Source organism: Humulus lupulus, chromosome 7 (assembly GCF_963169125.1).
Source record: "Humulus lupulus chromosome 7, drHumLupu1.1, whole genome shotgun sequence".
NCBI lineage: Eukaryota > Viridiplantae > Streptophyta > Magnoliopsida > Rosales > Cannabaceae > Humulus > Humulus lupulus.
The window spans coordinates 17980346-17991308 of record NC_084799.1 but is presented as its reverse complement, the minus strand read 5'-3'; the positions used below and the strand labels follow the sequence as shown (position 1 = coordinate 17991308).

Below are 10963 nucleotides of genomic sequence, written 5' to 3'. Positions count from 1 at the left end.
GTCTGGCAGGCACGTCGCGGCCCGCCACTAGCACCCAAACAGGGGGCTCTTTGTCTTGGGGGCGCGCTGTGGCCCCTGGGGGGCAGGTCACAGCCCGCCTGTCCTCTTTGTGACAAGTTGAGTTTTTTTCTAGTTTTAGGCGCGGGTTTCGAATTTCAAGGCTCAGGATCAAATCTACTAAGCATTTTAGTAGGATTCGAGGTCCCGGGAGCTGGGTTTTAGTCCATGAACCTTTTATTACTCATTTTATTGATGGGTTTTCCTATTTGGTTATGATTAGGTGATCGCTAAGGACCTAAGGACAGGATCGTTCTTTATTTATTTTATGCCCGAACTTGAGGTAAGAAAACTGCATCCAGTATGTGACATACGTGATTATTGATGAGGCATGTTGAGTGCTCTTTATATGGACATTGGTTGCATTGTAAATGCCTGGCAGCATTGCTTACTTATGAATGGCACTGACTTATTAGTCAGAAACGACAATGGTGTTTAGTACTGATCGGGAAGCTCAGACTTATCAGTCATGATCAGCAATAGTACTGGGTGCTGGTCGTATGAAATTGACTTATGAGTTAAGAGCGGCATTAGCGTTCTGACCGCAGGCCGAAATGATTAGATCTTATCAACATGAGCATTAAATGACTAGTTACTCAGAACCCTGGCAAAAAAAGCTCAGGTGACTTGATAGTCACATGGCTTAGGGCGTAGGACCCCAGAGAGACTCATTAGTCATCTATTCAGGGCGCAGGACCCCATGATGCCTCATAAATCATCTATTCAGGGCGCAGGACCTAGGATTGACTAGCTAGTCATCATCTGATTAGGGCTGAAGCCCCAGAATAATTTCATGATCATTTATTTATATTGTATACATGCAGTAATAAGTTTTATTGCTGAGTTTTGACTCACAAGTACTATGTAGTGCATGTAAAGGGAAAGAAAAACTTACCCATCCTTGAGTGAAGAGTTTAGGTAGCGACGTATACATATGCGGCCACTTGACCACCACGCCTAAGATATTTAGCAAGGGAACTAGGGTTTAACCCTATATTTGCCACTTAGGTCGGCAGATTGTAACTTTTGAACTGTAATGATCATTTTAAATTGTAAATAACTTCGTAAACACTTTTATGCAATCCCATGTACAATTTAATATTTTAAATCAAATATATTTATTCATTTTGCTTGAGATTTTCACCCTGACCTATTAATAACACTTAGATGCACGTTTATGGCATAATGACTCGTTTAGCGAGTTAAGCACTATTTAAAGTACACAATGTGACGGTTTTGGCTAACCAGGGCGTTACAGTATGGGGTACTTTTTTAGAATTAAAATGCCACATGAAGCATAGTTTCTCACATTTCTCTTTTTAAAAGCATATATTCTCAAATTTCTCTAATCATTATAAGTAATTACATACATGATATATATACATATATATATATATGTACAGTTGGAAATCGGTGAAAAGAACTAGTTATGAGTTAGAGAGAGATGTGTGGGCTCCATGTAAGTTGCAAGGCTTGATATCTCTACTACGAACATAACTCAAAAATTGCCCAGGCAGCTCTTCCAAAAGAGCTTGAACGACAGAAACTTCTCCTCCTATTCATTCACAGAAAACACTTTCATTATTATTTGACTTTGTTATATATCAAATCTTAGCTTAGTTTACTACTACCTTAGCTAGTACATTAATCATTTATGAAACTCACTTTGAACTTCTCGCATGGGAACAAACTGTACAATGTCTCGTGTAGCCATACGACCAGTGCTACTCTCCAACCGATTTCCATTATCAGCGTCAAGAATCTGCCAAGTGAACTAGGTGAGACAGCAGAGACCTCCAAAAATACCAACTCCATTACGCTTCATTAATATCTATACTACTATACAAAGTTAAGCAAAACTAATTAAGTACCTCCATTTGTGAAAAATCAGCATCTCCAACTCCAACTATAAGAACCGAAAGAGGAAGATCCGATGCCTTCACCAATGCATTTTTTGTTTCTTGAAGGTCTGAAAGGACTCCATCCTATAAACAAACACATTTAGCAAATAACAAGAACAAGGTATTTGATAGATATTGAAAAGTATGCTCTTGTTCTTACCGTTATAATGAGCAAAATGTAGTACTTGTTTTCATGGTATGAGAGAGACTGGCCAGCAATTTGCGCGGCCCTGTCTACAACTTGGCCAAACAAAGTGGGTCCTGAAAGAGAAACGTTGCGCAAAGCACTGGCATAGGCAGTCATGATGCCTTCAATTCCTCCAACCTGTATTTTAAAACGAATGATACTCTTAACAACCAGCCATTTAAACAGGAGATGAAACAAATGGTAATGGCTTATTTATTATTACCTCAAACTCAGTTTCATTTCCGCTCAAGTTAAAACAGTGAGATACAGTACCATCTGGTTTCCTCCCTCCAAAGCCCCAAGCAGGAAAGCGCTTATCAGAATCATAAAACTGAATAACTTCTCCAACCTCTATTATTGCCTGCAAGGAGTTTATTTACCAATCAATAAATGTTTATTTCACAACTTTTCGGTTGTTAGAAACCACAATACACAATTACAAGAAAGGCATACTCGCTGGTAAGAATTTAACCGGCCAGTAGGATCAATGTAGTGCAAAGAATCAGGTTGTCGAGGATTTCTATTTGAAGCTGGAAAACAAATTATTGTATCATATTTAGAACATACTTTCCTAGTCAATATGATTAGGCTGGAAAAGAGAAGACTGGGCCCTCATAATCTACATATATAAACCCTTTAAGTGCTTACACATTTAACCAAAATGTTAATAGAATTTATAACCTGTAAAATCAACAGCAACCATAAAGTTGAGCTCAAATCCACTAGAAATGTAATCAAGAAAGCTGAATTGTTCCTTCTCATAAAATCGGTCCACAAACAGCTGACCCTTCAGTACCTATGTTAATAGATTATTGAGTTCAACTATAAAGATAATGAACAAAAAGAAACTTCAAATATAATGATAGCATGAAAAATGACCTTTTCATGACCACTGTTAGATGATGGCAAGACAAAGTTTACACCAGTTCTTTCTTGGTAAAGTTTTTCTAGTTGCACCAGTGACTTTTGGAGTTTACTGGAGAATGAAACTTAAACATCAAAAAAAAAAATCTCTTTTTTTTCCTTTCTCCAAAACAATTAATCAATTACGTATTACTCCAAAAGATGGGGCTGATAAACATAATTCTTACCCAATAAGTACATGATTCCCATTGCTATTGAAATCAAAACACTCAATAATCAATGGGTTATCCTGTACCAATTCAGAGCATGTCATCAGTCAATAATCACAAACAATAATAATAATAATAATTAACACAAAATGTTTTAGCTTAGAATAATGAGTTGACAGCTTGCCTTGCTTCCAAACTGTTGCATACTCAAGGATAATGGTTTCCAAATGGGGTTTAAGTTATTGTCAATTACTTCTGTCTTGCAAATTGGAACGGAGTCTCCACTCTCAAGAATTCTGGAAATTCTTAAGAAAGGATCCTAAAGTGGAAATAAGAAAACAAAGGTGAACAAAACAATCGAAAATTTATAGAGACATTGTTTCAACGAAGGGAAAAAAATCTCAATCAAGCTGTTATGCAGACATACACTTTTAGAAAATAGATCTTTGTTGTCCAAGTTGGTACAACGAAATGCAACATCAACAACACTCCTTGAAGAAATTGTTTCTTCTGCAAGGACAGTGAGTGTTCCCAAGTTTCTTGAACCACCAGGCCCATATTTATTATGGAGATTTAAGGTTAAACTCCGGCTTTGTTTAGTCACAATCTGAAGTTTTGGAATGACAAAAAAAATAATACATATTTGTATCAACATAAAGTATGTCTCGCAATTGCATTATGCAATAGTTAAGAAGGCTACATCAACACGTGAAATACACTAGATTTCCAAAACAAGTATAATCAGTTACATACTTATAGAAACTTATATGATCTAAAACCAAGTTACCTCTGAAAGAACACAACTGGATTCTCCAAGAAAATCTTGATCCTTCAAATTCAACATCTGCAAGGGAAAAAAAAAAGACTCAAAATGCGAGGATTACTTCTATACACTAGATAAAGTCCTAAAAAGTAGGGAGTATCATAAGATCAAAATGCGAGGATTACTTCTGTACACTAGATAAAGTCCTAAAAAGTAGGGAGTATCATAAGATGACATGAAATAGTAATCTAAATTACAATTCAATGAACTATAAAATTTTTATATTCATCCTTTTTTTCAATGCGTTCAAATTTTCATATTTTTATAAACTTACTATATCTGACTAACAATAGAGACAGTTACTACAAAAAAGTTCACAACAGTCTAATGGTTTCACAAATAATTTTATTTATTAAAAAAACGTGACAGAAACTCATAATCCAAAGACCCATATTTAATGAAAAGTCAATTAGAAAAATATGATTAAAAAAAATATAGAGATCTCCTGTGCACTGAACCAACTTGGAAAGTGCGACATTAAAGCATTTTTGTAGTACTGAGAACTTTAAAGCAAAAAAGAAAAATGCAGAATACCTTTACAGGTATATGGTGATATTGTGTATCAACATCATACAGATGAAATCTGGGAAACATAAAAAGGAAAAGTAAAGTTAAAGGCTGCCTAAGAAAATATATTTCCAGATAAATACATATGAACTAGAAATAATATTTAAAGACTTACATTAATGGTTGCACTATCTCGAATTGGTATGTAACTGTAATTTTGCTTATCCATGTAGGATTTAAAGTATTCAGTATCACTTCTGTACGCCCTAACTCCTCAAGTCTACCATCACTTTTTTTTAGAGACACAACAGCCATTGGATCACTCTGCAATTAATGAAAATGTTTTCTCAGCCTAAATCATAAACAAATGTACAAAAAGATGCCAAAGTAGAACAGGGTAATTGTTACTCAAAGCTAGGTGGGGGCAAGTTGATCTAACCACAGGGGAAAAGACAAGCTTTACCACTATGAAAGCAGCGAACAATACTCTCAAAAAAAGTGCAAAAGAAAAGGCTTGTACTTTGATGGCATGAAAATATTATAATAAGAAAGAGAGAAGTTTCTAAGAAGTAAGCACTGAATCACACGGTTCATGTTACATGTCCCATCATCCTGAAATCAGAGTATGCCCGATATACTGGGATCTATCTTATCAGTAAGCTAATAGTAGTACTTCAGTCCAGCTCATAAAATATAAGCAATTCTAACAGCTATTGTAGAAATATACACACAAACAAAAGCCAGTTAAAATAGGTTCCTAACATTCCCATTTAGAGCACAAATATCTATCTTCTTTCGTTTAAGTTTGTCTTTCTTATCATTGTATCATACTAGAAGATATTAGTTACTATCTAGTGGGGAAATTTTTAATTACTCAGTATATTCCATTTATGAATAAGCTTGGAGTGTATATTTAATCCATTAAAAAGTGATGCATGGTTTCAAGTGTATAAAAGAACACCAAACTATTTTGCAAGCACAAAAAATCATTACCAATTAATGACGCAAGCACAAATCTATACACAAGAAACATGTTTACATGAAAAAATTAACTTTCAAAACAAAAATTACGTACCTTAGAAGTGATGTCACGATCACGTAAATTAGACCCCACCAGAGATAACTGCAACAAAAATTTGTGATAGAGCAACAAAATGACAAAAGTGTCATAAATTTTTTAATACAATTTTTTTTAGAATAATAGTGTTATAAATTACATTAGTCAATAATACTTTTAAGCATGCAAACTAAGTGCGTGTGGAAAGAACCACTAATCCTTATTAAAATATCAAAAATCTGAATGTTATCATGGGCAGCTCAAAACTATAAATATAAATGTTACGTCAACCATTGTAAAAGGCAACTTGATGTTAAAAAAAACAAGTCAAACTAAACATTGTGTTACCCTCCAAAAAAAAAAACATTGTGTCGCGTGCATTGAGGAAGTCAACATAAAAAAAAAACACCAAAGTTTACCCCAAATAAGATACATCATACAAATGAAGTTTATGTTGAAATAAAAGTAATCACGTTATAAACAAAGTCAATAAACTTAATTATCATCTTCCCTCACAAACTAAGCTCAACAACCTCCTTTCAAAAACAAAAACAAAATAGAGAAATCCAAAATACGTAAGAAAAAATCCAACCTAACATAAAAATTTCTTTTTCTTTTTTGTTAAGGGACAATGATGGGAAGCTTCGTGGTTTTGCTTACATATGCCAATACAATACAATAAGACCACGACCAACATACCAATACATTAGTGTCTGGTAGAAAAATAAGAGTGATAGAAAAAAAATGGTGTTTGGTAAAAAATAAGAGTGATAGAAAATCAATCATTTCTTATTTATTTTGTAAATGGAAAAAAACCTGAAAACTTAAGTAAAATTATTATTTAATCTTTATTATATTTTAAATTAAGAATGCAAAAAAATAGATTTAAGATTCAACAAATTTCAGCTTAACTATGGAAAATTGGCCAACTCACACCACCACTTAATTAATTTTTGGGGGGTCTATCTTCGTATTTGGACACTCCACTCCACCACATTTATTTAATAAAACATATAGATTTTTTACTTTGAATGTAATTTTTTTCAGGAACTAGTCTATAAATTTTGCAAGTAATCGCAATCTAAATTTTTTATATAATTTTATTTATAAATAATTTCAATCATAAACAAAATTACTTATATTATGCAAGAGACTGGTCCAAAACAACCTATCATTGTATTCTACTATATTAGTGTTAAGTTTTTATGAAATTTTAATTACATCTTATCTAATTCCAAATAAATGGTAAATTCACTGTAAATAAACACCAAAAAAAAATTAGTTACAACATATTTTGTATCTAAAAGTAAAATTTTATAACTAAAATAATTCATCATGAATATGTTCTTATTTAAAAAATTCTTAGTTAAAAAGTATTATTCACAAAAATATAATTTGTTGTCATTTTTTAGTCCCAACATACTCTTATCGTGACTAAACTTTACTTCTTAGTCACAAATAATTTGTTGTAGTGGCTGAAAGTGACTATTAGCCACACAATTTTCGCTGTAATTAAAAGATAGTCATAGTGAAACACACACATGAACTGATATGATCACTTTTTTTTTTACCATGTCAACTATTTTGCAAATAAATCTGTTCATTGTCATTTTACATTTGGAAAAGTTGAGAACAAACCACTTTTAAGATTAGTTAACTAAAATTAGACACTAAAATTAGACACTACCTTTATTTGATCACATGGTTTGATCACATAGTTCTAAATGTTGTGGTTTGATCACATAGTTCTAAATGTTATTGTAATGGTTAAGTGTTGTTGTAACGTGTATTATATGTGTCGTGTTAAATTGAAAATGCATCCTAAGAAAAAAAAATATATGTAATTAAATGGGTATAATAGGTACAATAATTGAAAATTTGGTACTAAAATAAAAGCTAAAAATAGTGGATAAAAATTAGAGTGGATAGGGGTAACAAGTCTAATTTCCAATTTTACATTTACTGATACTTTTCTTCAAAATCATTTTTTTTTTTTAAAAAGACTACGAGATAAGTTCTGATGACAGAAGAATTGAAAACCCCAAATTAGATGAAAGCTAAAGCAACCTTAGTCTGCCACTCACTCGATCTAATGTCCTACCAAAAACCAGAGACCATAAATCTGTTACTTATCTTCCTTTTTCTCTCCCCTCATTTTCCCCTCTACCAAACAGTCTCAAAGAGAAAGAGAGATAGATGGAGATAGAGATGAATCTTGAACTTGAACCCAATAGTTAAGCCATAATAAGTGAATTGAGGGGATGAATTGTGTTGTCGAACCCAGAGCCTTCATCCATGGCTTTTCTTTTTCTTAATTAGAAGAATTAGCATAATTAATTAACGATGATAAAAGAATGAATAGGTACCTCGAGTTGAGTGAAGAGCGGAAGTTGAGAGCGAGACCTGTAGAACAAATCGACAGCGTCATTGGGACCAGCACCGGCACTATTGTTAGGGGCGTTGAAATCCGTGGGCATCGCCTGCGCTCCTCCAATCCCTTCCTTGCCTCCTTCCAAGTCCGAAAAGCAGCCTCCCATCTTCTTCTTCTTCCCTTGCAAAAACCTAATCATACACACACCACTCTGTTTCTCGCTCTGCTCTTTCTTTCTTTCCTTTCTTTCTCTCTCTCTGCCTTACCTAATTATAACTAAAATCTCTCTTTTGATTTGCCTGCCAACCCAAAGAGGATATTAAACCATAAATAATTATTGTTAGTAACGTAATAATAATGGTAAGCTGTGATTAGCTTAATAATTAATATATGGCTGTGAAAGAAAGCTGGTAATGGTTGGTTGTGAGGCTCTGTCTAATGATTGTCTGTCTTAAAATTAGGAAGAAAATAAAACAAAATAATGGTAGATTACTAACACTATAAACATACATATATCCAGCAAAGAACTGGCATATGTATATATATATATATATATAAACATATCGGGAGTCCTGAGTTGGATATATTTTTCTAAAAGACTGAATGACCAAGACTTTTTTTCTAAGTCAGAAATTACAAAACCGTGTAATGATTAATGATAAATTATTAAAGAACTAATTTTATAATTAATGTTAAAATCTAAAGCTGTAATTTCTCTAAATTTAATTTCTTATTTTAAGCTATGTTACAATCATTTTTATACTCTGCATTTTGTTGATACCTATTTGGACCATATATTTTAAAAGATTATATTTTGGACCATGTATTTTGTAAAATTATTTAAATAGACCTCTAAACTCAATTTTGATAAAGAAAAAATTGAATATAACAACGCAGTTATTAGACAGAATAATTATATTTTTGTTCTGAATTGTTAGTTTGTTAAATTATTTGTGATTTTAGTTTAAAAAACTTTGACCAAAATCAGATTTAGAGATATATTTGAACAATTTTACAAAGCATAGTATTCAAAAAGTAATTTATCAAAATATAAGGTCTAAAGGGACAAAATACATAGTCAAAAAGGTATAAACCATTTAATTTATAAGAAAATTTATAATTTTATTAAAAAAAATCATGGTTAACTCAAACCAATTCTAATCTAGGTGTGAAAAACTCAAAGAGTTAATACAAATCTCATACTAGAATCCATATCAAAATCCGCATACACATCATAGAACTAATGAATCTGCTTTTCTTAGATATAATACTTTGGGTTTAGCAGACTCACAAGAATGAAAAAAAATCCAATAAATTTGTGGGCAAAAATAAAGACCTGATACAAAACTGTGATATCAGCTAAAATTGTCAACAATAAATTAAAAGCAAACAAACAACAAAACAAACAAAGGAAAAAATATACATTATAGAATGATATCAACAACATTGATGAAAAGCTTAAACCCACCAGGCTGAACAACCCCCAAACTTAACCCTTGGAGCCCATTGAAAAGTATGGAGTAGAACGCAAACCCCGAACATCGAGCCACCCCTCCCAAAAAAAAACAAGGGAAAAGTACCCAGTTGCCACCCAAGCTACTCCCACAACAACCAGCATCGAGAGGCCAAAAAAAAATGGCTAGCAAAGCGTCCCCAACCAGTTGAAAGACGTTGTCACACCACCCATTATTAGATGAGGATAAGGAAAAGGTAATTGGAGGGATAAGCTGTTAGGATTGGTTAAAATACAAAGTCCGAGTGGTCTTACACAAGCTAGGCATAAAACCCTAAATGGTTTTCACGTAGTGAAGATGTGAATTTGATTTTTTTTTTTGTAGGCATTTAAAAATTGTGTGTTTTGGGTCCAAAGTGATACATTGAGGTATCAAAGGATGTCCAAAAATCTTGAGAGCATCTAGAGGTTTTTAACGCCACTTTTGAGAAGTTAAACCTGCCTATGTGGCGTTCGTCGCCTCCTTGGAGGCAATGCATCACCTGAAACCTTAGGGTTTGGCGCATCGCCTGCTAGTAGGCGATGCATTGCCTAATGTGTCCGTACAGGCACATGTTTTAAGCTCCAAATTATGTGTTGAAATGCTCTAATCCTATTAGTTGGACTTAATGATGGTGTCTACACTATAAAAGGTTTCTCTTAGAGTTTTGATAGATTTGATCAATCTTTCAAATCTTTCTCTAACCTCTCTCTCTCTGGCTCTCAAGATCATAAGTTTTCTCCAAGAAATTTATAAAGAAAGTGTTTGTCTTTGTGAATTTCAAAGCTTGTTCAATCTCAATTATCTTTCCTACTAGAGAAAGCCTCAAGCATCCATCAAGGGCTAGAAAATAGAAAATTTTGACAATGATACATTTCATGTATAAGCCTTGTGTTGAGTCTCTCCATCAAAAGGATTCAAGTGATGTTCAAACAAAGGGTTTGAAGCCTGCAAACAGAATAAAGAGTTTTGTTATACAACTAGGGTTTGCATATCTCTATCTCAATATTTTCTTGGACTCTGTCAAGTGTTATTGTTTGTAGATTCTTATTATTGTGGTGGTATAATCTCATTTTCTCCCAACATAAGCCGCCATAAATCCAAAGCACAATGCCAAACTACCATACTGAGAAAAGCATAAATCCGCTGATCCACCATATCTACATAGCCTTTCAACAAAAGCACCACCAACACGTAGCAATGCTCTGGCCGAGAAAGAGGAAGCCTAAAAGCTTAGGGTTTCTAAAAATAGGAAACGAAGAGCCCACGTCCTTTTTTTTTCTTTCATAACGAATTCTTCATCTACATTGTCAAAATTATATTTCAATTTACACAAGTTCGGATAATATTTTTCTTTTTTGAGATTTTCCTATAAATATATATTTCACGCGAGTTTTCATCAAATAAAAATATTTGGGAAGCTAAGGAGTAAGAACTAATTTACAAGGTAATTTTTACGTGGGTTGATCATTAATGAGACCTAGTCCACAAGTC

The 10963-nt window shown here is 33.2% G+C and overlaps 1 protein-coding gene across 2 annotated transcripts; it reads right to left on the bottom strand.

The window, feature by feature from the left end:
- Nucleotides 1–1158: 1158 nt before the first annotated feature.
- On the bottom strand, nucleotides 1159–8492 carry LOC133790837 (protein BONZAI 3-like). 2 transcript variants are annotated; one of them, XM_062228633.1, is made up of 16 exons: nucleotides 7972–8492; nucleotides 5624–5671; nucleotides 4724–4872; nucleotides 4576–4624; nucleotides 4006–4062; nucleotides 3646–3825; nucleotides 3403–3537; nucleotides 3237–3298; nucleotides 3025–3121; nucleotides 2827–2941; nucleotides 2599–2675; nucleotides 2369–2506; nucleotides 2119–2283; nucleotides 1929–2042; nucleotides 1723–1819; nucleotides 1159–1612 (listed from the first exon to the last, which is right to left on the bottom strand). In XM_062228633.1, the coding sequence occupies exons 1-16, from the start codon at nucleotides 8173–8175 to the stop codon at nucleotides 1485–1487; spliced, it is 1815 nt and encodes a 604-aa protein (XP_062084617.1). In that variant the 5' UTR covers nucleotides 8176–8492; the 3' UTR covers nucleotides 1159–1484. The 2 variants fall into 2 exon arrangements, with proteins under 2 accessions (XP_062084617.1, XP_062084618.1); XM_062228634.1 differs by having other exon boundaries at nucleotides 1159–1609; nucleotides 7972–8491.
- Nucleotides 8493–10963: the final 2471 nt, after the last annotated feature.